This window comes from Rosa rugosa, chromosome 3, assembly GCF_958449725.1.
Source record: "Rosa rugosa chromosome 3, drRosRugo1.1, whole genome shotgun sequence".
Taxonomy (NCBI): domain Eukaryota; kingdom Viridiplantae; phylum Streptophyta; class Magnoliopsida; order Rosales; family Rosaceae; genus Rosa; species Rosa rugosa.
Window position 1 is genome coordinate 5,982,950 of NC_084822.1, and position 25,728 is coordinate 6,008,677.

The 25,728-nt window shown below is 37.0% G+C and overlaps 2 protein-coding genes and 4 non-coding genes across 9 annotated transcripts; 5 read left to right on the forward strand and 1 right to left on the reverse strand.

The window, feature by feature from the left end:
• The first annotated feature begins 8,012 nt into the window (after nt 1–8,012).
• Nucleotides 8,013–18,535, forward strand: LOC133739572 (uncharacterized). Of its 2 annotated transcripts, XM_062167353.1 has the most exons (18): nt 8,013–8,238; nt 8,539–8,602; nt 9,762–9,855; nt 9,993–10,101; nt 10,180–10,218; nt 11,247–11,330; nt 11,454–11,515; nt 12,112–12,214; nt 13,710–13,850; nt 14,804–14,872; nt 14,973–15,029; nt 15,106–15,369; nt 15,964–16,047; nt 16,201–16,311; nt 16,886–16,956; nt 17,312–17,500; nt 17,599–17,692; nt 17,821–18,535. In XM_062167353.1, exons 2-18 carry the CDS (start codon nt 8,542–8,544, stop codon nt 18,121–18,123), a joined length of 1,935 nt encoding a protein of 644 aa, XP_062023337.1. In that variant the 5' UTR covers nt 8,013–8,238; nt 8,539–8,541; the 3' UTR covers nt 18,124–18,535. The 2 variants fall into 2 exon arrangements, with proteins under 2 accessions (XP_062023337.1, XP_062023338.1); XM_062167354.1 differs by lacking the exon at nt 8,013–8,238 and having other exon boundaries at nt 8,561–8,602; nt 9,998–10,101.
• A 349-nt stretch (nt 18,536–18,884) lies between these two features.
• LOC133739574 (LIM domain-containing protein WLIM1-like) lies at nt 18,885–24,179 on the reverse strand. 3 transcript variants are annotated; one of them, XM_062167357.1, is made up of 9 exons: nt 22,296–23,830; nt 22,038–22,218; nt 21,744–21,842; nt 20,518–20,531; nt 20,247–20,429; nt 19,839–19,935; nt 19,632–19,678; nt 19,326–19,409; nt 18,885–19,227 (listed from the first exon to the last, which is right to left on the reverse strand). In XM_062167357.1, the coding sequence occupies exons 3-9, from the start codon at nt 21,757–21,759 to the stop codon at nt 19,030–19,032; spliced, it is 639 nt and encodes a 212-aa protein (XP_062023341.1). In that variant the 5' UTR covers nt 21,760–21,842; nt 22,038–22,218; nt 22,296–23,830; the 3' UTR covers nt 18,885–19,029. The 3 variants fall into 3 exon arrangements, with proteins under 3 accessions (XP_062023341.1, XP_062023339.1, XP_062023340.1); XM_062167355.1 differs by lacking the exons at nt 20,518–20,531; nt 21,744–21,842; nt 22,038–22,218; nt 22,296–23,830 and adding exons at nt 23,849–23,897; nt 24,000–24,179; XM_062167356.1 differs by lacking the exons at nt 21,744–21,842; nt 22,038–22,218; nt 22,296–23,830 and having other exon boundaries at nt 20,518–21,697.
• TRNAP-UGG (transfer RNA proline (anticodon UGG)) lies at nt 21,504–21,575 on the forward strand. Its single transcript has one exon. It is a non-coding gene; the product is annotated as a tRNA-Pro (tRNA).
• On the forward strand, nt 22,046–22,117 carry TRNAP-UGG (transfer RNA proline (anticodon UGG)). Its single transcript has one exon. It is a non-coding gene; the product is annotated as a tRNA-Pro (tRNA).
• TRNAP-UGG (transfer RNA proline (anticodon UGG)) lies at nt 22,647–22,718 on the forward strand. Its single transcript has one exon. It is a non-coding gene; the product is annotated as a tRNA-Pro (tRNA).
• Nucleotides 23,579–23,650, forward strand: TRNAP-UGG (transfer RNA proline (anticodon UGG)). The gene has a single exon. It is a non-coding gene; the product is annotated as a tRNA-Pro (tRNA).
• Nucleotides 24,180–25,728: the final 1,549 nt, after the last annotated feature.

The window sequence follows — 25,728 nt, forward strand, 5'->3', positions numbered from 1 at the left end:
AGCCAAGCAGGACGTATATTGTTAATAAATTATAACCAAGATCATGCCAAAGCAATGGGTAATTTGATTGGTCTCGATCTTCTAATAGTTCCAGCAGTATATTTGTTGTTATAACTCTACCTTTCACAAATAGGTTCCTTCTTTCTAAAAACCTCATATGTGAAATATAGTATATATTAGCCTATTAGGACATGATCATCATTGTTAAAGATTCAAATTAATTAAGATCACATCTTTGATATTCTAATAATTTTGCAATCATTGTTAACAGTTTATAAGTTGTTGAGATGTGAGCATAGGGGGTCAACTAGTCATTTTACTGGACTTGGAAACAGATCATGTCCATTGTTGCTTTTCACTTTTCTGTACGCACGATTGTGCATTACGTCCAAGTAGGGTTCGTCAACGGGCCGGGTCGGGCCATTCATAGCGGGCTTGGGCCGGGCCGGGCCTTGCTATATTTTTAAATAATGGCGGGCCGGGCTTTATTGTAAATCGAAGGATCCAAGCATGTCCATATAAAGCGGGCCTTGCGGGCTTTTTCGGGCTGGGCCTTGCGGGCTTTATTTATAAATAAATATAAAGACACTAATATTTTTTTTTTAATCAAGCTTTGAAAATTCATTGGATAATGATCAAATACAACCAAAGGGAACAAATCTATATTATACCAAAAAAAATCTATATTTATATATAGAGACTAATTCATTTATAAATAAATTTTTAAAGACACTAATTTTTTATGAACCTATATTTATATATCACACACTCCAAAGAGCAACCTCTATCAATTCAAAGAAAATGGGAAAACCGGCCGTTGGATGTGATTATTACAATATATTATGAGTGTGGTTAAAAATTTAGTCAATTTCACCATAGTTTCAAACCCGATCGGATTAGTCAACCGTAGTCGTTTGTATGTTTTCTTGATTGACCGATGGCGTGATGACCGCAAAACTTGCTTATTTTTTTACATCACGTTTATAAATATTTCATCGATGGATGTGCGTAGACATAAGATAAAAATTTCAATTTTAATTACAAATACATTGGCCTATACCAATTTGCCTCTTTAAAGTTGTATGACTTGCACATTACATTTAAATTGTTGAGGTTCGTTCTAAAGCAACCATGAAGTGGAAAATGAATTTGGAAAAACCAACCGTTTGATAGAGAGATTGTAATATTTTATGGTGGTTGTAAAAAATCCAACTAATTTGGTTCTCGTTTCGAATTCGATCAACTAGGTCAAACCTAGTTACTCTTATAAACCTATATTTATATATTACACACTCCATAGAGTAACCTCTATCAATTCAAAGAAAATGAGAAAACCGGCCGTTGGATGTGATTATTACAATAAATTATGAGTGTGGTTAAAAATTTAGTCAATTTCACCATAGTTTCAAACCTGATCGGATTGGTCAACCGTAGTCGCTTGTATGTTTTCTTGATTGACCGATGGCGTGATGACCGCAAAACTTGCTTATTTTTTTACATCATGTTTGTAAATATTTCATCGATGGATGTGCGTGGACATAAGATAAAAATTTCAATTTTAATTACAAATACATTGGCCTCTTTAAAGTTGTATGACTTATACATTACATTTAAATTGTTGAGGTTTATTCTAAAGCAACCATGAAATGGAAAATGAATTTGGAAAAACCAACCGTTTGATAGAGAGATTGTAATATTTTATAGTGGTTGTAAAAAATCCAGCCAATTTGGTTCTCGTTTCGAATTCGATCAACTTGGTCAAACCTAATTACTCTTATAAACCTATATTTATATATTACACACTCCAAAGAGCAACCTCTATCAGTTCAAAGAAAATGGGAAAACCGGCCGTTGGATATGATTATTACAATAAATTATGAGTGTGGTTAAAAATTTAGTCAATTTCACCATAGTTTCAAACCCGATCGGATTGGTCAACCGTAGTCGCTTGTATGTTTTCTTGAATGACCGATGGCGTGATGACCGCAAAACTTGCTTATTTTTTTACATCACGTTTGTAAATATTTCATCGATGGATGTGCGTGTACATAAGATAAATATGTATATATATATATATATGAATATGTAAACACACACACACATATGTATATTGTATCTATATATATAAACACACATATGTATGTATGTATATATATATATATATATATATATATATATATATATGTAAACACACACACACAGAGACATTTCTATCTATATATATATATATATATATATATATATATATATATATATATATATATATATAAACACACAGTCACACCCCTACATATCTATATATACATATACATATATATAACACACAGTCACACACACACACACACATATATATACCTAAATATATAAACAAACACACACACACACACACACACACACATATATATATATATATATATATATATATATATGTATATAATAGTTTACGGGTTTTTAGCGGGCCGGGCTGGGTTTCAAACCCCTAAACCAAGCCCGGCCCTCTACCCACCGGGTCGGGCCTATGACGGGCTTTTTGGCGGGCCGGGCCGAGCTTTTGGCCCTGCGGGCCTCCATCGGCCCACGGGCTAAATGATGACCCCTACTTCCAAGGTGTTTGAGAATGTAGTCTCTGATTTAGAGTACTTTCTTGTGAATCTTGTCCGGGTTTGCCTGATATGATCATAGAGATAAAGGTCCACTGGATCCGGAACTTTCAAGGGTTTCAGTTACCAAATGGGAGGAGCTAGCTGAGAGGGCCTCATATAAAGAACTCGAGGCACCATGTCAATTAGTACAGTATGGCAGCACAACACAACTAACTCTGGTGCATTTTTCCCACTTCACCATGCAACAAAGAAAGTCTATGTTCGAAGTGGCTTGGTTCATGAGAGCAAGCTCGATCAGTAGACTTTGTTTTCCTTGGAAGACTGATCCAAGTGGTTTTGTAGCTAGGTTTCTGAAGGTATCTAACTAGCTTGCCTTCCAGCTAGTCTTGGTTTGAAGTAGCTGCATGTGCATTTCGAACTACATGTAGTTGTAAGATATGAAATTAAAGGTCAATGGGATTCACATAAAAGATGCATGTCTGCAGGATTTCCTAATATCTTTGCCGCTTTGATATCATATTTTGTTCTACCAGGCTACCTTTACAAATCCTTCAAACAACCAAGATTGAAGTGGTAAACTAATACTCTCTCTTAACATAACTAATAGAGCCATATCTTTGGTCTAAAAGAAATAAACTCAAATGCAGTATTTTGAGATTTTCAACCAATTACATGAGCCATATCTTGGGTTTTTCTGAATGGAAATATATCTTAGAAGTTAGAAATTCATCAACTTTTTAATACCACTGACACACGAGTAGTTGTAGATACTCTTTCTTATTTATATATTAGGGCGCTATATATTATACCATCCTTCTGAGGCTCTGAGCATTACATCACTGGACAAAGTTTCTTTATGTCCAACCACCGGTTAACGTCTCACACTATAAATAAATCAAATCAATAAGAAAAACCCCACCAAGCTATCAAACAGATGCCCTTCATTAAAACCAAAAACCAATGTTGCGCTACTGTTGCATATAGGTAATCCAACCTTGCTACTTGAATATTTCGGTTTTACTTGGATTGCTTTAGGCTAGCTTAAGGCCTCGTTTGGTTCACTGAAAGGAAATCAGTTCCTTAAGAAATCTCATGGGAAAGGAAAACAAATTTCCCACTAGCTTTCCTTTTCGCTGTTTGGAAACATTGAGAAAGCAACGGGAAAACTTATGTTTGTTTCCATTTTAGTGTTTGGTTTGTGTAAAGAAATGAAACTAAATTTTACTAAAATTTCATTTATATCCTCATATATTAAAACACGAATCATAAACTTTTCAAATAAAATTGTCAATAACAATTTTTAACAAGGATATAAATGTATTTTTATCATATAATTAATGCATATTTAATGCTGGGAAATGGGAGGGAAAATGAATCCTTTGGAGGATGAGAGGATTCACTTTCCTCCATATTTTCCCTTCTTAAAGGAAAGTTGTTCATTTCCTTGTGCACACAAAACATAGGAAAGGAATAAATTTCTTTTCCCAAGCTCTCAATTCCGTGAACCAAACGAGGCCTAAAGTCAGTTCAATTTTGACTTGACTCTTACATGATAAGTCATTTTTTTTGAGAAAGTACATGATGAGTTGTGAGTCATGATATAATGTTACCCACAATTACTCTTTCATTAATAAATAAGAAACTAATAATTTTAAACAAAAACAAAAAACAAAAACAACAACAAACAAACTGAGCCTCGTTTTTTTTGAAAATTATTCTATGCACCGACGGTGCAAATGACCTAACACTTATAAGATGATCTCAACCTTTGATATTTATAATTTCTGAGAGAAAAATGCACCAACAGTCCCTTAACTCTTATGCACCGGTCAGTTTGATACCCAGACTCACAATGGTATCAATGTGATACCTAGACTCAAAATTTGCTATCAACGACATACTTCCGTCAATGTTCTGTCAATCGTCCGTCAAATATGATGACATGGCATATACGTAGGGCAAAAGATAGGGGCAAAAACGTCTTTTTAACTTGTTGATAAAATAAATTGAAGGGAAAATCTCACAAACAGTATCTGACCTATCGGTCACTAATAACTTTCGTACCTCAAGTTCAAAAAATATCAGATTGGTACCTGAACTTCTGACCCCGACCCAATATCAGTACCTGGGAACAGTAAAATCGTTAACATGGTTATTTTTTGAAGGGTAAATCTGTCATTTCACTATTCATCATCTCCAAAACTCTCCCCTCTCTCTGCAATACCAGATTTCTTCTTCTTCTTCTTCATACCTCATAACCACTATCAACCAACCTTTCACTTCTTCAATAGCCACCGTCCCATCCACCACCAACTCCTCTCACCTCTCACCTCTCCTTTGGTCGATTTGGGTTTGTGTGTGTGAGGTATGAAGAAGATAATGAAAAATCTGGGTTTGTAGAGAGAGAGGGGAGAGTTTTGGAGATGATGAACAGTGAAATGACAGATTTACCTTTCAAAAATTAACTCCATTAACGATTTTACTGTTTCCAGATACTGATATTGGGTCGGGGTCAGAAGTTCAGGTACCAATCTGATATTTTTTGAACTTGAGGTACGAAAGTTATTAGTGGCTTGAAGTTCAGGTACTGTTTGTGAGTTTTTTCCTAAATTGAATTACATAAAAAAAAATAAAAATTGTTGGTCACATCATGATAATATTTATTTATTTATTTTTATTTTTTTTCCCTTTCTTTTGCTCTTGCTTAATCTGGAACGAGTCCATTTTTTTAGTTTCAAACCCATTCAAGTAAGTAAACTCCATGAATGGATATCCATCAGTACAAATCAAAGCCCAGATGACGTATTCTGATTAAGATAATAAACACCCTCATTCAATCAATCAATCCTACTCTCAGTCAATCCACACTGCCGCATCTCCGCCCTACTCTCAGTCAATCCTCCATTCCACACCTTCTTTACCCCACCTCCCATCTCTACCCATCAACCCAGCAAAGCCCTCGTCTCCAAATCCCAACTCGATGTTTCCAGCCCCAATTGGTCGGCCCAGACTCGCCATTTCTAGATGGCTTTTCCCGGCTCCTCTGCCGCATCGCGTCATCGGAGACTCCTCTCTATCCGCTCAATGAAACCTTGTACTAATCTGGGTTTTGCAGGTTCTTCCTTTATGGCTACGGCTCCTTACATATCTGCTATTCCCTTGATGAATTAAAACCAGATGTAAATTCATTTGGGTTATAGCTGTGAAGAAGATGATAGATGATGGTGTGGATTGTGGAGAGAGAAAGGCAGAGTTGATGATGATAGATGATTTGGGTTATTGCTTCGATTATTATTATTTTTTTTTTCCTTTTTGTCTGGATTTTTTTTATTTTTTATTTGAAGTCAAATCCATCCTCATTTCCTCGTTCAAATCCAACAACTACAACTAAATCCCACAGCAAGTAAGCTAAGCTATTCAAACACATAGCAAGATACATCCCTTGACATCAATATTCACCAATCGAACAAACTCAGCAGCAAACACAAAAATCTCAAAATTAAAACTAAAGAAAGGAACAAATCGGGATTGGAAATCTCAAATACCAGCCCTACAAGAGGTAGGAGGACCTTTCTGGAGATCCTTGAGCTCCTTCAAGATCCGCTTGGACGCCATCACCTTCATAAAAGAGAAACACAGACGACAAACCCAGGAACCAAGGAAGAAGAAGAAGAGGAGAGAGAAAATTATAAAAAAAATCATTTAATTAATTAATTAAGCTATTGGTAGAAGTTGAGGGTTATTTTGGTCATTTGCCATCTCTGTTTTCTCCACGTGCTTGCCACGTCAGCTCTTTAACGGAACCGTGACGGAAATTTAACGGAAGTATGTCGTTGATGGCAAATTTTGAGTATAGGTATCACATTGATACCATTGTGAGTCTGGGTATCAAACTGGGCGGTGCACAAGAGTTGAGGGACTGTTGGTGCATTTTTCTCTAATATTTTTATTAATAACTTAAGAGTGTATTTAATATAGGAAAAATTTCATGAATGGTACCCAAAGTAAGGCTCACTATGCATTTCAGTACATCAAGTTCCAAAATATAAACTTCGGTACGTCAAATATGAAACCCGACCCAATATACGTACACGACGTCAATGACTCCGTCAGTCAGCATGCCATTACGCACATAATGAAGGGCAAAATTGGTTTTTCGTTTGTCAACGTGTTTCCTCTCTCTTCTTGAGGGTTTTGGAGCCAGTAGGGCCACAATTGAGTAAGCAAATGCTGGCTTTCTCGAGCGCTGTTTGGCTTTGCTCGCCCCAGATTCTGCAAAATCAACCGGAGTCAAAACCTTAGGGCAAACAGATTTGAATTTTTACGGCGAAAACGAACGGAAAAGCTCGGAGGAGAGCAGAGCCGTGAGAATGGTGAAGGGCAAAACAGAGAGAAGAGAGAGAGAGAGAGTACCTAAGCTGACGATCATATTTGGTTTTGGGTTCAGCCATTGATTGATGGTGTGGGTTGTTCATTCTGAGAGACCAAACGGAAGTCTAATAATTTTGCTTAATAGCTACGCACAGCTTCTCACTCATCTGTGACTGGTAGTGAGAATTTGATGCGGAGAGTGAACAAGAATTGAGCTTTGCTATGCCACTTCCTTGACGACCCCGAGTGTGTGAAAAATCCAATTGGATTGGAAAGCATAAATTTCCAAACACGAAGTTTCCAAAACAAGAACATTGTGAATTAAGAAGAAGAAGAAGACTGGGAGGACCTGATCGGCGTTGGGAGAAGCAAACGAAGGATCAGTATGATCAGGTGTGTCGGTGGAGCAGGAGACGAGCGGTGAGGACGAGGCGGCGTCGGAGTCGGTGGAGGATCTGGACGGCGAGGGCTCGATGACAGGGTGCTGCTGCTATTGCGGCGTGACTTCGATCCTGTTTGGGGAGGCGAAGGCCACGACCATGGCATGGCGGGTCGGGTCGGGAGAGTCCGAAAGCTAGAGAAGGAGGGGAGAGGGGGAAGGAAAGAGCGTCAGTTGGAGTTTGGTGGTGGAGTTAGAGTGAAGGAAGCTTATGGAGCCAAGACTCCTCCTTTGTAGCCGAATAGTGGTCCGCTGCCAATGGTAGCATCAGATCCTTGAACCTGCTTCAGATTTCCAATTGAGAGAGAGAGAGAGAGCTGGGTGCCCAAAACAAAAGAAGAGAGATAGCTGGGTGCTCAGAGTAAAAAATGTGAAGAGACCGTTTTACCCCTTAAAATACTACAGCTGGCACCAAACTAACGGCGCCATTGACGTCGTGTATGTATACCGGGTCAGTTTTGAAACCTCATGTACCAAAGTTTATGTTTTGGAACTTGGTGTACTGAAATTAATAGTGGACCATACTTCAGGTACTATTCATGAATTTTCCCTTTTAATATAATCTAACAATCCATTTATGTCGTTGCAAGTGCGCGTTGGTGCACTGAATAACATTCAGATTGATTCCGCAGCCAACGGCCAATAGGTGTCAAACAATATGTTTTGGCCTGATATCAATCATTCTATATAAACATTTATTGCAGCAAGGCAAGCAAGCCCAGCAAAGCAAAGCAAACCAAAACCAAAGCAAAACGAAACGAAACTTCTTTTCTTGTTTGAACGCTGATTCTGATTTCTGTCCGAAGCTCTTAACCCAATTCTCAGGTAATCACTGACTCCCAAAACCTTTTCTCTTTTCTTTCAATTCCCTAAAACCTAAAAATTGATATACTGATTTCTGATGACCAAAGTTTTGATTTTTATGGACGAAATTATGGAGCTTGGTGACAAAAGTTTTGATCTTTTTCGTGAATAAATTGGTATATGTGCTTTTTAAAGTAACCCAACTTTTGTTAAACGTAGTCGTTTTACTCTGGAATCAAGATACAGAAGTGTGCTATTGGCTAAATTGTGATAAAGTTTTGAGCTTTGGGGCCAATTTGTGATTTTGTCTCTGTTTTTCAGACTATGGATGAAGATTTAAGCGAAAAGGAGTCGTTGCTGGCTCGCATTCAGCAGGTGGAACATGGTATGTGCTACTGTCATGCCATTGATTTAAGAAGAGAATAGTGCTTTTGGTTTTGTATTTATTTGACTCGAAAAGAATCATGAGGATCGAGAATGTGTGCCGAAACCTGCTTAGCTTGGCCATGATGGCGGATTGGTGGCTGGTCCTAGTGGTGGGAAACCTTTTTAGTTACTTGAGACATGTAGTTTGTAGGTGATTACATAGGGTTTAGCTTAGGATTTTGTTTCCGATGACCGTTGGAGTATAAAAGAAGTGTTAGCAACTCATTTGACATCTTTCAGAAGGCTTCTGAAAACTTATCCATAGGGTCAGGGTAAGAATTGGGAAACAGCTTAGTTGTCTTAAAACCATGCAGGAAGGAGCCAATGTGGCTATTAGGTGGCAGCCTGCACGAAACCCCAATTCAACTGACGAACTAGCATATAGTCTATCAAGGATGCAAATGCAATGTCAAAGAGAGCTGGTTGTCTCTTTAATTCTATACTTCCATTTGTGAAACTTGAAGAAATTGTATCCCAACTAGTGTCTTAATGGATGAAATATGAAGAATAAACTCTCTGAAAAGGAATCTCTTACCGCTCTTGTTGTCATGGTGATGAAGAATATCATTGGTTTGACCTTTACTTGCAAGTTGCAACTAATAACTGTAGTTTCCCACTCTAGAAAGATGCAAGTAGGATAGGAATCACGTGTGATTCTTGGTAATTTTCCCTTTTTCATCTGCGGCTCAACAATGGGGCCTTCTCCTGAACTCTACAATCATTAGGAGGTAGAAAACTCTGGCAAATAGCTAGGTTGGTACCTTGAGGGTTTCGAACCTCAGACCACCTGAGAGGGCCTGACATTTTCACTAAACTCTCATTTCTGATACTTGCTGGATAGTTGTTGACTTGTATTGGGTACACCTCATACACTAAGATATAAACAAACAGTCCTGTGGTTACATAATCCAAACCTAATTTTATAGTTTTTCCTTGTATTGGGATTTTATTTATTCTGCATTGCATCACATGATCAAAAACTAATCCTTGTTCCGCATTTTGCAAACATGTAAGTTCTTCTGCATACCATTTTCTTCAGTTTCTGATCCTGAGTTTTCATCTGCTGTCAAGTTGAAAGAAAAGTGAAGATATAATTTGTCAATTTTAATGTTTTGCAGAGCGTGATGAATTACGTAAAGACATCGAACAATTGTGTATGCAGCAAGCTGGGCCAGGCTACCTTGTTGTGGCTACTAAGATGCATTTTCAAAGGTGTAATTTTCTTTTCCCAGACGACATGGTTTTCTTCTTTCCAACTTTTGATAAGTGGGTATGGAAAAGTGGTCACTCATGGAATGGTATTATGAAGATAACAATAAATATGTTTTAAATTTTTTTTTCCCTATTAGGACAGCTGGCTTGGAGCAGGAGATTGAGAACCTGAAAAAGAAGCTAGCTACTTGCTCAAGAGAGAACGTGAATCTTCAAGAGGAGCTCTCTGAGGCTTATAGAATCAAAGTGAGATCAATAAACATTCTCCTCTCAGTGCTAATGTAACTGCTTATACAAGCTAATATGTTTTCTTCCTACCTCCAGGGCCAGTTGGCTGATTTGCATAATGCAGAGGTTGCAAAGGTCTCTCTCTCTCTCTCTCTCTCTCTCGCACACAGACACACCACCACACACTCTCTCTACCTCCCTTCTGTAGCTAGAAAATTGCACTATAACCTGCATAATCACTGATGAAATTATGGTTTTCCCCACGTAATCTAGTTTAGAAAGACAAAATGTGAAAGGAATTCACACAATTACAAGCAACTGACCGGTGATTACTTCATACTTATCTTTCTTGACTTATCAAGGAAACGTTAAATGGTTATGGCAGGATATCATGGGAAGTTCTTTTTTATCTCAACTTCCATTAGAAGCTTACCGATGAAAAACATGTGTAAATAGCTTCAAAAGCAAGCACCAAATTGATTTCTACCAAATAAAACCAATGACTAATATGGAATATGAGTGTTTGTGGTCATGAATTCCCACTCACTGTGACTTTGAAAATCGATGTTCATCAACTGTTGGATTAATATCCCACAATAACAATCAAATACCAGTAAGGTAGTCCTTTTTATAATTTTCATTTTTCTGTTAGATTTTCTCAGTATAGATTTTTCTACTCACTGCTGAGTATGACTGCGTGTGCACACTCACATATTTGATTAAAACTTTGCAAAAATTTTTCTTCATCATCTTCTTGAGAATCTAGCTTGACTAGTGTTCACATGCCTTGACAGCAGATGATAAAAAAGAGGGGCTCATTATATCCTTCTGAGGAATCTTGTAACTATAACTACTTGTGCAATGATCAGTATGATAATAGGAACATCTGCATTGATTAACAACAGTATTAATGCATGTCTTCTAAATGATCAGTTGATAAGCCAAACCGAAGCCTTAATAGTTTCGGAAGCTAGAATAAAAGATATTTACATCATGTGGGTCTTGTTTTGATATCAGATGGTGTTAATTCGAGTGCTTTTGCAACTGAATTAGAATGTGGGGATGCATCAACATCTTATTCCTTTGTTGTCTTTTATGGAAAGAATGCATATTAGTTTCATAGTTTCTTATGCAAGACTGATATGTGGAATTTCTTTACTCAGAATTTGGAAGCTGAGAAGCAGCTTAAATTTTTCCAGGGCTGTGTAGCTGCAGCTTTTGCCGAACGGGATCAGTCCATAATGGAGGTTATGACAGCAACTATTTTTAGTTTAAACTTATTTTCTGCATGTATATTTCTTAGAAAGTGCTTTTATGCTTGTCATATAAGAAAACTGCATGTTTAAAAGATGCTATATGACTTGTTACAGGCTGAGACGGCTAGAGAGAAAGAGGAGCTCATGTCAAAGAAATTGAGTGAGATAGAGAAGAGGTATCTAATTTCCTAGTATGTTTTCGGTGTTCAAAGTTTTATTCAGTATGCATGAATTAGATGATGCTAATGCTGTTTCCTGGGAAACCAATCCGCTACCAAGAAACAGAACATGAATGGCGAATTAATCATGACTAAGAACTTTAGAAAAACAAAACTAGATTTGTCTTACTATGGATCTTATGTATGGCTGTTCAACACATCTAGTGCTTGCTTTAGAAAGAAAATGAATTGAAACCTCCCATATAGATGCTATGCTTCTGCTTTTCTTTCTGAAGTTATGTGCTATGTGTGTGGTAATTTTTTTACTGTCATATGCTTTTGACTATCTTAGGTCCTGATCCTATTCATGTGGTGCTTTTCTTGTCTGTAAATGTTAGGCATTGACTTTTGGTTTGTTTTTATTCTCTCCCGCTACACTTCTCTTTCAAGTCTAATATTTGTCAATTTTGATTTGGCAACTTTATCAATTTCGTTCTCTTTCTGTTGAGCATCCTTTAAAGCCAAGCTAGAAGTTGAAGTTGGTTATAATGAAACTACAATGCAAGTAGTTGATTTCTTCTGTCATAAATGTGTGCATCTTTTGTGTGATACAGGTTAGAAGAGCATACTGCAGATTGTTTTGAACAGAAGAAACTTAATGATAAATTGCAAACTGATTTAGCAATGCAAGAGGAGCAGAATGCAACTTTTAAGAAGGTGATGACTTGGCTTTCTCTCTCTTTCTCCTGTCATGCTACCCATGGTAAAGCTATATAATTTCTTTGGCAATAGCAAGGGGAATAACTGGAATAGTATGATCCATAGTGACTTTCTTTGTTTTGAAATACTTCTCTGGATACTGCACTCTTGTTCTTTCCTTCTTATGCAAATATCATTTGAGTCAGTGTGCATTGCATGATTATGTTCATGTCATCAAGCCTAAACAAGTAACAATCAGTTTTGAGAATTTGACATTTTCTTCTGTATGTGCTTTGTATACGTGTTTTTGACATTTTCATATCTAGAACCTTTTTTTTTTTTTTAACCTTCTTAACAAATTAGTGACAATGTGATGCGAGTAGTCTGTTTCTGTTTCTGTATTCATTGATGGATCATGTTCTTAGACCATCTTCTTCGTCATCCATCCCTCCTGTGGTCTTCTGGACATCTACTATCATAATTACCCCATTATGCCTGAGTTGGGGTCATGGCTTCCATGTTTAGGTTTTTCCTGATGGTGACTTTCTACTGTCAGTGTCTGTGCTGTGATGTCTTTTTTTGTAGTAAAACAAAGAACCCATAGGGCAGATGAGTAGCTCACAAAAAACAAAGTAAAAATGAAAATTAATAAATCTGTCTTGTGACTGCTTACTAACACCCCATTCCAATCTACCTTCAAAATTATGTATCTTCTGGTCAATGACAGCATCCACCAATATTGTGAGTTTGTGACTTTTTATGTTTGTGTTATTTCTCTTGTTTCACTTAAGTTTAGGATCAGAAACCTGCTCCACAATATTTTTTTATGAGTTGAGGACAGAAAACCTTAGAAATTTCTCTGTCTGATACCAAAAATACCCATACCTTGTTTTGCGTACCCTGGTTCAAATCTGGGGCCATCCCGTTGAACCCTACAATCTTCAAAAGGAAACTCTAGAAAATAGCTAGGTACCAACGTTGAGGGGGTTTAAATTGCAGAGCACGTGGAACAAACTATGAATACCTAACCATTCAACTAAACTTTTATTGGGGCTGACACAGATCATATGTTAATTTATTACTGGTGAGAGGTACGCATGGTATTGTTCTGGTTGTATACAGTTTTCTAGTATTGATATGCAGATTATAATATCTTAAGATATCGTGCAGCTCCTCTTGATGTAGAATGCTGTATCTGATCTAGTCCTGTATTACAATATGTTCAGGGAAGCTGTATTTATATTTGTGTTCCTACATCATAATGAAATTCCCTCTGATATGATGCTACTCAAAACATAAAATAATAACTCTTACACATTCAGTTCTAAGAGTTAGCAAGAGATTTTAAACTTATAAACATATAGTATAGTTTTTCAGAAAATTAAAAGTTTTTATGGTATAGCTAGAAGCCTAGAAATTATGTTGAAGTAATTGAATGTTGTTTATTTCTAAGTATATGTTTTTCCTGCATTTTATTTTCTCATAGTTAATGAAATATTTATCTTCAAAACAGGTCATCGATAAGTTTTATGAGATCAGGCAGGATTCTTCGGAGGGATTTGGGAATACAAGTTGGGACACCAAATGTGCATGCCTTTTGGATGATCCTGCAGAATGGTGGAGTTTCAATGACACTTCTACATCTAAATATATTGTAAGTCTGCATAATCCTGTAGAGTTTCAATACACTTCTACTTCTAAATATATTGTAAGTCTGCATAATCTTGTAGCTTCCTAATATTATATTTCTTTTTTCATGAAGAAGTATTAAGTGGATTTGGTTATTATCAAAATCAATCTAAATTAGTGATACCTGATGTAGAACTAGCAGATAACATGGACTTGATATTTTCTAACCGGAGTTTGAGCTCAGTAGAGAATATAGATGTAAAGTAGCATCTAAGAAATTCCAAATTGTTAACATCTCTATTTCTTCTCCCTCTGGGGTTATTAGTTTGTCTTGTTGTTTAGGATTATTATTTAGATTACCCTATGTAAAGACTTGAGTAGGCAGGTCTGTTCATCTATATTTCAGCTTATTTGTAATGAAGCTATAAGATTAAATTTGAAGTTTCTAGTTGATACTCGTTTTCTTGTTAGATGACTTATATTTGCGGATGTTGCGCTAGTTGCCAAAAAATTATATCACCTGATATTAGGCAGGTCCATTAGTTTTTTTTTTGGAACTATTTGAGCTCATAAATTTGTAATAGACCCCTACTCATATAATTTGGCATTCCTGATGATTCCCGAGTCTTAGAAACATGTATATCCCCCATGTTTGTTGCTATATGCAATCTCCCAGGTTGATCCTCTATGGCATTTTGTCACTGAAAACAGAGGAAAGAGTATAAGTGTATAAGCGATAAAAACATGATTGATCATAGTCCATGGACGAGAAGTATATATTGGCCCAGTAGGCCAGTATACTTTTGCTCTCTGTGCACCTTGTGAATCAAAAAGACATTACTCAACTTGTTTTAGTTTTTGAACTTTGTATTGGGAACATGCTTCAAATTTGAATATTATAGATTAGAGTCGTTATGCTAGTCATTCGATTTATGTTTTATGTTCTATATGCAATTTGAGTAACTTATCCTCAGACAGAGTTCATTAGAAGAAGAGCTCGAGAGGGTGAGGATCTCTGCTGGTAATCTTCAAAACAGGCTACGAGTGGTAAGGAACCTGCTTCTGCATATTAGCTTTGCATTACACAATGGACTTTTTTTGTTTCTCATTCTTTAGTTGACTGTGTTCTGGGTCTTGTGGCATGTAGGGTTTGGAAATTGAAAATCATTTAAAGAGGAGAGTTTCGGAATTGGAAAAGAAGAAAGTAAGTACTCTTTGGAAAAGAAAAGTTCAATCTCAATTTCCTTTACTCACTTTTAATTCTATTGGTTTACATGCAGATCCGTTCAGATGGAATGTTAAAAAAGGAGATGGCAGAGTTACGTCATCACCATTCTCAGCATAAAGTTCACATCATAAGTTTACTTAATGAGGGAAGCAGTTGTATCAAATCAATAATTGATGCAGTGGAGAAAAAGTGTAGGCAAATTGATGCAAGCAGACTACAAAAGTTGGAGCCACCTATGGGAGATGTAAAGCAAGGTGAATCTGAATGTCAAGATGTACATGAAATTACAGATGCTGATCCCCAAGTGGTATTTAAGGTTAGTTTTACTGCTGGCTCTCTCTCTCTATCTCACACAGACACACACAGAATCTATGCAACTTCAAAAATGTGGGATTCTATCATCATAGCTGACTGTATGTATATGTAAGTTGGTAGGGTTCACTTACATTTTGCACATCCAGTGATAACATATTTCTGTCTTGGCACCTTTGAATTGCATATTCTATAGACAGTTAGCCATGCCTCTGAAATAGGACGCTGCTGGTAGAAGTTGACTTGATATTCAGAAGAGAACTGTGAAACCTAAGCACCTTACACCTACTCAAAAACACATTGTTTCCTTAAGTTCTTTTGGAAAATTTTGAGGGTGATACTAGCCAAGTGTCATCCTGTTTTTGATGAACCCAAGAAGACTCAATAAATCAAGAAAAATATTAATAGTACTAATTTGATATGACGGGTAGACTGTTGGCCAAATTTGACATGGACAGATGACCCAATAGTCTTTCTCGCTTTAATAATAGTTGGGAAAAGAAGTTTGAAGGGAGCAATGAGCTCAAGAAATGTGTGGCTTGCTCTATCTGCTGTTCAAGATTAAATGTTAGTACCAATTGTTCTAATCTGGTTGCAGGATGGTGACCCTAGCTTATCAGACATGGTGGCAGTTGGGGAGGGTGATTCCTCTAAAGCCCTTGCACAGGCACTGGAAGACAAGGTGTTCTGCAAAGAATATTTTGGTTGCACTTTTTCTAATGTCACACAGTATGGTTAATCTCTTAAAAAAAAAAAAAAAATAGAAGTTCTTTCTCTCCTACTGTTTTTTAGTAACTGTTCTCTTTTCTTTTCCTCAACTATGGAAAATTTTCAGGTTGCAACGTTATTGCTTTTATCACAGCAGGAAGAAAGACATTTACTGGACAGAAATGTGAATGCAGCTCTTCAAAGTAAAATAGATGAGCTTCAGAGAAACCTATTGCAGGTAGTTTCTGTAAAGTACTTGTCTGTCAGGGTTATTTGTTCTCTGGTATCTGACCATTGATAAGTTCATTTCATGTGTATATAATAAAAACCTAATCTGTTTATGCTTAACAATATGCCACTAAGTGATAAGTCATTGAATTTCATTTGGACAAATGCTTTAGATATATTACACTGCTACAGGATCAAAACTAACATACTGTGAACTTTACATGTGGAAATCCGTAAATCATACATGTGTCTCTATTTTTAGTAAGGCCACTTTGCTCTTAATTTGACACTCACTCAGATTTCGGCTAGAGACTCTATATGTTGAAGGTATCACTATTCACTTAATGTTTTAAGAGATTTTAAGTGGCCTTTGTGGACCACAGCCTTCTTGCTGACTGTTGATGCATTGAATGGTTTGTTATTCCATCATTTGCATAAATTCGTTGGTGTACTTGCTCAAAGCTTACTTTTCCTGTTTGTGACCTTCAAAGATTAGTAATATTTCAGACCAAAAGAAAAAAAGATTAGTGATATTGTCATTTGGGTTAAGTGATGAACTGTGCAATTATTTCTCTTTGATCCAGGTTACCAATGAGAAGGTCCAAGCTCTAATGGAGATGGCACAATTAAAGCAGGAATATCATCAACTCAAAGAGTCAGATTTCTTCTTTACTTTTAAAATCGTGTCAATGATATTTTCATTTTGTATGCCACTGCTTGAAATTTTCTTTACTTTTAAAATCGTGTCAATGATATTTTCATTTTGTATGCCACTGCTTGAAATTTTGGTAAAGATGAATAGAGAATTTATAATTCTGGAAATACTTTGTTGGCGACCAAGACCCTGCCAATTGGCATACCCACTTTATCTGGATAAGATAGCAATCTGTCAAAGATCCATACCCTCCCAAATTTTTCCTTTCTTCCAGTCTGATTGCATGAACTATCCTGGTTCTTTGAGAAGTATCAGCAACTTTTTTAAAGTACTGCAACCAATAATGTACATGCAGGAGAATGGGTCAGGAGACGAAAAGAGGCAATTCATCTGCTCAAGTTGGGGACAGGAGAGTAGTTACACATGAAAGAGGTGGAAAACTAAAGAGCTTGCTGAAGAAAACGTACTTGAGCCATTGGGTTGGAAATCTAGACCTTAGGGGAAATGAAGCTGAATCTGACCTAAATAGCATGGAGTTTGTGAGGTTTGTGAATATCTTTTGAGTTCGATGATGCATCACGTGTGGTTCTTTATAAAACCTTCTTTTCCATTTGCATTTAGTATATATCTGTGTTTTCTCAGGATGAAGATTGAAAATGCGACCCTTAGGGAAACCATTGGAAGTATCGAACATCTGACTACTACAGTTCATAGGCTTCGTCTATCGCTTTTAAAGGTCTGATAGCAGTTAGTGTTATAGTGGGAACTTTCATTGTAGAATAGTCAATTGCAAGCAATGAAACACTTGGTTTGTCTACCAAAAGCTACACTGTTTTAATAGTATTCCTTTTATTTACTGTGCAGGCCAAGGAGATGGTGACTTCTGGAGACTCGATGCTTAGTAGCATGTTAGAAACTCTAGACAACATTATTAATGAGGCAAAACTAGTGAAGACCGCACTAGGAAGTTCCCTACCACTTAGTTGGTCAGCAGAAGCAGATGTGGAATTCAGCGGTCATAATGTTAGCAGTGAGGCTGGTATCGTATATGGGGAGCCCATCCATGAGAAGATAGATTCAGTTTATGCTGTGGGGTTTGAGATGGTGGAACTCCTGACATTAGCATCGCAGATATTAAAGGACAACACAAGCAAAAGTGGGTCCTGAAATGGAAGCTCTAGCTAGCTAATTGTTCGAAATGGTGTTGATGCTAAAGCATAACTGGTTCCTCACAAATTTATTTTAGGAAAAGTGCTATCAAGAATGGAATGAAATCATGATTATTTACGAAGTAGAGCAGATATCTACAGCACATGGAGGTAAAAATGAAAATCTCACAGTAGAGGGCCAAGTACCAGAATGTGCGGTTTCTTCTCATTGTAATCTGTCACTGATTATTGTCTAGTTGATATTCCTCAGAGACCAGGGATAACCCATAGAAGTCAGGCATACTTTAGATGTATTAACTCATTATTTATGTACAGAGTTTGTCTAACAAAAGCTGAACCAAGTGCAATCTTTTTTCAAGTTTGTATGATATTTGCTTCATGGTATAGTAATTCCTTTGCATGTTAACCAATTGCCCTTGGTTTTCTTTTTACTCCACCCGGGTCTTTCATAAATGGAGCTTGCATGAATCCTGGTTAGAATCTGGTGTGTTGATAATGAAATCGGAGTTCTGAGTAGACATTCAGTTTCGAGGCAAGAATTCGTATCTAGGGCTTGAATATAGGATTCAGAGCTGGAGTACAAAAATTTGGTGGAAGAACAGAAACTTCCATTGAAATTCTATCTCCTCCAAATTCTCTTCTCCAAACCCCAAAATTTTATACCCAAGTTCTATTCTTAAAAGTTGATACCCTTCTCGGCGGATGAACAAAAACCGCGGCTCAACAGAGGGCAAAGTAGAAGAAACTCAAAAGTAGAGATGACCAATCAAAAATGCCGCAGAAAAACATTTCACACATTAAGCAGATGCAGATCAACCTCACATTACATCAAATGCATGACCAAAAACAAGATTACAAGTTAAAATTAATGAAAAGCGCCTTAAACATTAGGAGTGGCTCATGACTAACTACCAGTCTCCGATTGCTTTTCACGTTCATTCTCAAGCTGGCTGTAATTCCCTTTCTCCTTGAAGAGTTGGATGTGGTGGTGTTTGCAGTAGAGCTTTCCTTCATGTGCAATATAGTTAGATGGGCTTATGGTGCAACCTCCATGGGTACATTTGAAGCACCTCCTGTGGTATGAAGTCCCATTCACCGAGACCTTTAAAAACATGGAAAATAATTTAATAAAATTGGATCGATGTTTTGTTCTCAAAAGCAATGTCAAAACATATTACTTAATGACATTCGGGTTATTACCTTCTCAATGGGATACACTGTCTTTTCACATCCCACACATTTATCTTTGGTACCAACAAACATGTTTGATACTGCCTTGCTATTCTGCATGAAATCCAAATGTAATTCTTATTAGTCATTGTAAAACTGTTTCTTTTTGTCTTTTTGTACTCTCTTCACAGAGGATTATTCGTATTTGTTTCAATCTTGAAACCATAAATGTCCCTATAATTAACAAATTCGAGTGATTTATCTTATGATGAATCCAAAATGAAAGCCTATGTGGCAATTAATTTTGCTTCCCTTATCAAAAACTAAGATACTTACCTCATTCTCAATCGTAGGTTTTTCTGGTTTCAAAATTTTCGGTGTGCCTGAAAGAAAGATGACAAAGAAAAGTTAAGGATACCCTCTAAAGAAAAAAAAAAAAAAAAAAAAACTAACTCATGATATTGATAAACATTTACAGTTCTTCAAAAAAAAAAGAAAAGAAATATATATCTCTCTCACACACACACAAACACACACACCCACCTTCAAAACTCTTATCCAGACTACCAGTTCGCTTGAAGAGTTGATCATAGTGAGGCCTGCAGTATAGGACTCCCTCAAATGAGCAGAAGTTGCTGAGCTGTAGATAGACCAAAATAAAGAATCAAAATCGAGTTTCTTTGAATTCCTGATTTATTTATTTTGCTTTATTTTCAGATCAGTAATGAGGATTGAATAAAAAAAATTTGAACCTAAATTAAATTTTCATCATATGACCGTGTTAGATCTAATACCGTGTTAGATCTAAAGAACAAGTACATGCACAAATGCACAATGCATATCAAACTATATACAAACTAACTTTAAAGACTGCAAATAATGAAAGTATACATGGAATAAGCATATAAGCTTATGATCCAAGAAACAAGACCAAGATAAGGAAGGTTATACCTTTAGGGTACCTCTGCAGTGGTGGCATCGGAAGCAGGCTTTGTGGTAGGATCTGGAATCAGCTGTTAACTTGTCAACCAGATACACCGTCTTTTCGCAGGCTGTGCACTTCTGGGAGGTTCCTGCGAAGGTGGCCATGGACAGCTTCCAATCCAACCTCACAACCACCAACCCTTCAAAAAGCTATGAACATCAAGCTAGAAATCAGCAACCTTAATCTAGTAGTGAATTAATTTCTCAGATACTTGATCTTTCCTTTTCATTACCCTACCTCTTTATTGAAAACTACAGGAGAGGAGATTAAAGCAGTGGGTGAGAGACAATTGCGGAAGACACCAAATGCAGCAAATTTATTCATGGATATTTACAGACGAGTACTACAGGGCCATTTGGCAATCATTTTGTCCGAAATTTAAGCAAATCCATTCCATGAATATTCCCAACCGGTCCTTTATTAAAAAAAATTGTTTTTGCTATTCTTAAGATTCTTCAATTTTTTTTTACTCATCTTTGCATTGCTAAGATTGCCTTTTCTTTTTTCCAAGTATTAGTATCCTCATAAATTGAACAGATCAGTAATAAAATCCTTAAAAAATAGTTTTGGACATAATACCAGATCAACACACAAGGATCTGAACTTATGAGGTCGTGTAGAAGGTAGATCTAAGTAAAATTTTCCTTGTAAACCAAAAAAGAAAAAGGAAATAGATGAAATACTTGTAGATTGTTCTTCATTGTAAAAGTTCATAATAATACCACAAAATAGTTTTGAGAGACTTGTGAGATGCGATATTAGTAATGCACATTTTTGGTTTGAAACAATTTTTTTTGTGCTGGGAATTATCATGAACAGGATCATGGCTCCAAAACATGGATAAAAGCAGATGTTAAGGACTAAAGTGGTAAGAAACTGTACTAGTAAACACAAGTGAGTAATAGGTAGATCACCAAAAGGATGCTTTTTTCGTTTTTAAAGGTGATGGGGTCTGTCCCTAAAGTTCTCCATTAGCAGAATTTCATCACGAAGTTGCTAGCTGGAGTCCCAAAAGGTTTCTTTCACTCCTATGAATAACTATATCTCGAATTTTCCAGGTTAATGATTGTTGTCACAATCCAAATTCTACTTTTTTGTCCAACTGTATAGGATAATTTCCATGTGCACATGTAGATAAATGCAGAAAGGCAGGAAGGGTCAGATCACTCAGATGGGAAAGAAAACTAATTACATTATTTCGCACGTGTTAATTGTTATAGTGAGGGCATTTGGTCTAGTGGTATGATTCTCGCTTTGGGTGCGAGAGGTCCCGAGTTCGATTCTCGGAATGCCCCTTTTTTTGGGTGATATTTGTTATTTTTTTCATTTCTCATTCCTTTTGTTTTTCTGCCAGAAATCCACCCACATAACATACCTTGTCTATGAGTCTTAGGCTCAACGAGAACTTGAGCACTGAGCAGAGTCAAGATTCAATAACACTTCAAGCAGAAGAATCACATTACCTTCAAAAATATTCATTGCAAACTGCAGTGTTCAAACCAACCAACTACAGACCCGAGGAAAACCGACTGAATTAACCAACTGCGTAGAGATGCAGATACCTGTAGGAACAGAAAGTGTTCAAAATGAATTAGCTACAGCCAGGAAACGTATAAAGTCCCTGATGTTAATAATTTATTAGTACCAGCACTGCAGCTGGGTCAATGATATATACAAAAGAAAAACAAGTGGGTCTATGAGATAACAAAAGAAAATCAATCTCTGTCAGTGTAATAGCTATTGCACATTATGAATACCATAGTACGGGCATTTGGTCTAGTGGTATGATTCTCGCTTTGGGTGCGAGAGGTCCCGAGTTCGATTCTCGGAATGCCCCACTTGTTTAATTTTTTGTCTTGTCTAATATTTTCACAAATCCACTCACATAGATTTTCCCCTTAACCTTCTTTGGATCGGGTTCCATTCAAACATAGCAAGCTGCAGAAATTCCAGAAGAGATTTACAATACTGTAGATTACGCAGAACTAAATCATTAGCAAAATGGTAGTACTCACGAATTAGCATTGGCTCCACTTATCACAGGATAAAACTTCCTAGATGGCAAACTTCGGCATGACATTACATAGTAACATATGTTAGCAATAAGAACTTGAGCTCTTCTCATTCTTCAAATCCCATCGATAGGCTATATGAACTCAAATGAACTCTAAAGTTCAATTAAGTTTCCATATTACCGAGCAGTACTTCCCTCTTCTAGACTTCTAGCTTAACAGTGATATAACTTCAGGAAAACAAGTATATCTATCCCCGGGAACATGTATAAAAGTATGATGGAAAAGAAAAGGAATAATTGAACCAAAGCTATATTATTAATTACTTATTTGGCATGTTTAGTAATATAATCAGGGCATTTGGTCTAGTGGTATGATTCTCGCTTTGGGTGCGAGAGGTCCCGAGTTCGATTCTCGGAATGCCCCACTAGGGCAATCTTTTTTGTCTTCCTAGACTTTACCCGACATATAACACTTCATTAATGAGTCGAAACTTGAATGAGACTGAATCACCCAACTATAGAACAAAAAATTATATATGATCCAAGAATTCCTGAAGTGTTTAAACATATGGAATGAACAAAAAAATGAACAGAATATGAACACTCATGACCTATGTAGTGTGATCAATTCATGTGAAAAGAAAATATCTTCCATGTAAGATTATAATATAACATAACTCTGCTCATTCTTCAGATCTATGTAGTGTGATCAATTCATGTGAAAAGAAAATGTCTTTCATGTAAGTATTAACATATAACATAACTCTTCCCATTCTTCAAACCCCCTTGATAGACTATTTGGTTTCTGTAGTGGTATGATTGTACTTCCAGTACCTTTCCCACTTCTAACAATTTACCTACATGGAAGTCAACTCAAACAAACTCAAGACTTCAATTTAGTTCTCCAAATAACTAGCTTCCGACAACAGTCTCCCCGCTAGCAGTACGATTCCATATGTGAATTCATACTCATTACTGTGAACTAAACTTAATTTTAAGATCCTAGTGTATTCTTTTACGTGAATTTTATAGTGCTGTCCTCAAACTAAAACTATTGTAGTACTATACCAATGATATCGCTCAACAATATCGCAGTCTTTCGATGTGGGGACTGTTAATTCCACCTTCTGTTTTACCATGATACCATATCTTGTGGAAAATGCATACCACCAGTAATCCAAAATGATGGAAAAGAAAAGTAACTGGGCCAATCAGGGACCACGAAAACAAAACAAATAAATTATTACGCTAATGACGTATTTGACATGTACATTATCATAATGAGGGCATTTGGTCTAGTGGTATGATTCTCGCTTTGGGTGCGAGAGGTCCCGAGTTCGATTCTCGGAATGCCCCCATTTTTTCGCTACTTTTTATTCTACTTCTTATTTCTTCTTCCCTTTCCTTTTTAGCCAGATACCCACAAAATAAAACACAGTTTTCTTCCTAAGAACTTGAACTGAGCACAAAAATTAACCAAACAACAGAGCACAGTCTCATACAGAATCAAGCTTTTTTTTTTTTTTTTTTTGGAAAATAATCACGCTTTCTTACCTGAGAAAAGTTTTGCTGCGCTTCCATCTGATCCTTCTCTTCATCATCTCTGCACATAAACAGAAAATAGAGTGAAAAATGAAGATGTGATTGCGCAGTTTGACTCTATACATGGAGTCTCTTAAAACATTTGGTTGAGACTTTGAATTACTTTCTGGGTGGCCAGACACTGCACAGTACGACATAGAAGAGGGAGAGGGAGAGAGTTTGATTGCCATGGCGGGGTTTGATTCCTTTCATGTAGGTGATGCCAAAAGGGAAAGTGAAAGGGCACTGATCACCTTCTTCTTCACTTGTTGTGCTTTATTTTTCGCGCCGCGTGGTTTGGACTGGGCCTCTCGAACCTTCCTCTCTTGGATTTATCTCCCACGAACCAATTACATCATCAATTTATATTTCGAAATACGTGGCAATTCAAGTTCTTTTTTTTTTTTTTTTCTCATTCTCAAAAAAAAAAAGAAAAAAGCTTGTGTTTTTTTTTTTTTCCCTCTCAAGTCAAGTTGTCTTGACCCAAAATGGTCCAAGTTTGCTGTTTGGACCCAAAATAAGCATTTTGGCCTGACAAGGCATGTGTTGGAGAAATTGAGCCAATGTCAGTGGCTCAAGCTATATATTGTCGACAAGCTCGAAATATATATTTAGAGGCTAAATAAAGTCTACTATGGAAGTATGACAAGTCAACTTTAGCATATTTTCCTACTTCGGCTAGGAAAAACCGAGCTAGACAAGGAAGGAGGGGTGGCAGACTAACCAAATGAAATCGAAATGTGCTGAAACTTTCCAGATCCATTCTAGACAGCCCAAGGATCATTTCTTATGAAGAGTGCAAGAGCTTTTTTTGAGTGGAAGGCCTTCAAACAATCAGCCCAATTTTCTACAGAAGCAAAACTGGAAAACTGGACCTGTAAGAGGTCCAGCAGCATTTTCGGCCCAACCACATGGAATAAAAATCTGAAAATTTGTCAGGATGATCTACACTCATAGTGGAACATTTCATATGAAGAAGTCGAAGGCATATAATGAAGTCTTGTTAGAGAAATAATTGAAGGAATAAAGGGGCAGAAACTGACCTAAAACCAGCTCAATATTCACATGTTCATGTTTCCTACCCACATGAAGAAAGCTAGATGCTTTTCTCTTTTTCCTTGGATATATTTTTCTTCTACAATCTCTTTAATAGATCATCACCACTTCCATGTTGCTGCACCTTCATGCTTTGCTTTCATTTCATCTTTTCTCTATCTTTTCCATATTTTACAAGTGAACTTAGATCTACTTTCATTATTTTTCTTCCACTCATCATTTCACTCTTCTTTTTCTTCCCTATATAAACACCTTCTCCTCTCATTCTAACACACCCATTCACATACAACAACAACATCTCTAAGATGATCTAAGTTCTCTCTAGAGCAAACCTCTCTAAGAGCAACTCCTCTCCTTCTCTTTCTCTTAGCGGTGATCACACTCCTAGTCCTAGTCTTCTCAGAAGCCGACTTTCAGTGCCACCAAACCCTCTGTCAACGTACTTCGGTCCTAGTCTCCTCGGGAGCCGACAGTAGTGCCGCGACCACAACGGTTACAGAACCAGCCAAGCAAGGGTAACGCCCTAGCAACCCAGCCAAGCTAAAGTCACGCTTTAGCAAGTTCTCCTCACTTCCCAGTGGTTCTCGCTCTGCTCGATCTACAACATCGAGTATCGATTGTGATTTTCAAGAAGCTCAGCAAAAGTCCTCGCCACGAGGCACAAAGAATCCCACTACGAGGTTGGTGCTCTCCTCGTCCACAATTGCTTGAAAGAAGTCAGGTCAAGGGACACCCCCGACGACCGCACCCGAACGGTGTTGGCACGCCCGCGCAAGAAAAGAGACTGTTGACCAGCT

Excerpts from the sequence above, each read along its gene's own strand:
- LOC133739572 (XM_062167353.1), top strand. The coding sequence starts at position 8,542 with ATGGATGAAGATTTAAGCGAAAAGGAGTCGTTGCTGGCTCGCATTCAG. Across the intron at positions 16,048-16,200 it reads CACAGGCACTGGAAGACAAG|GTTGCAACGTTATTGCTTTT; the intron begins GTGTTCTGCAAA and ends GAAAATTTTCAG. Across the intron at positions 17,501-17,598 it reads AATAGCATGGAGTTTGTGAG|GATGAAGATTGAAAATGCGA; the intron begins GTTTGTGAATAT and ends GTGTTTTCTCAG.
- LOC133739574 (XM_062167355.1), bottom strand. The coding sequence starts at position 24,088 with ATGAAAGGAATCAAACCCCGCCATGGCAATCAAACTCTCTCCCTCTCC. Across the intron at positions 23,898-23,999 it reads AGTGTCTGGCCACCCAGAAA|AGATGATGAAGAGAAGGATC; the intron begins GTAATTCAAAGT and ends GTTTATGTGCAG. Across the intron at positions 19,228-19,325 it reads CAGTGTATCCCATTGAGAAG|GTCTCGGTGAATGGGACTTC; the intron begins GTAATAACCCGA and ends ATGTTTTTAAAG.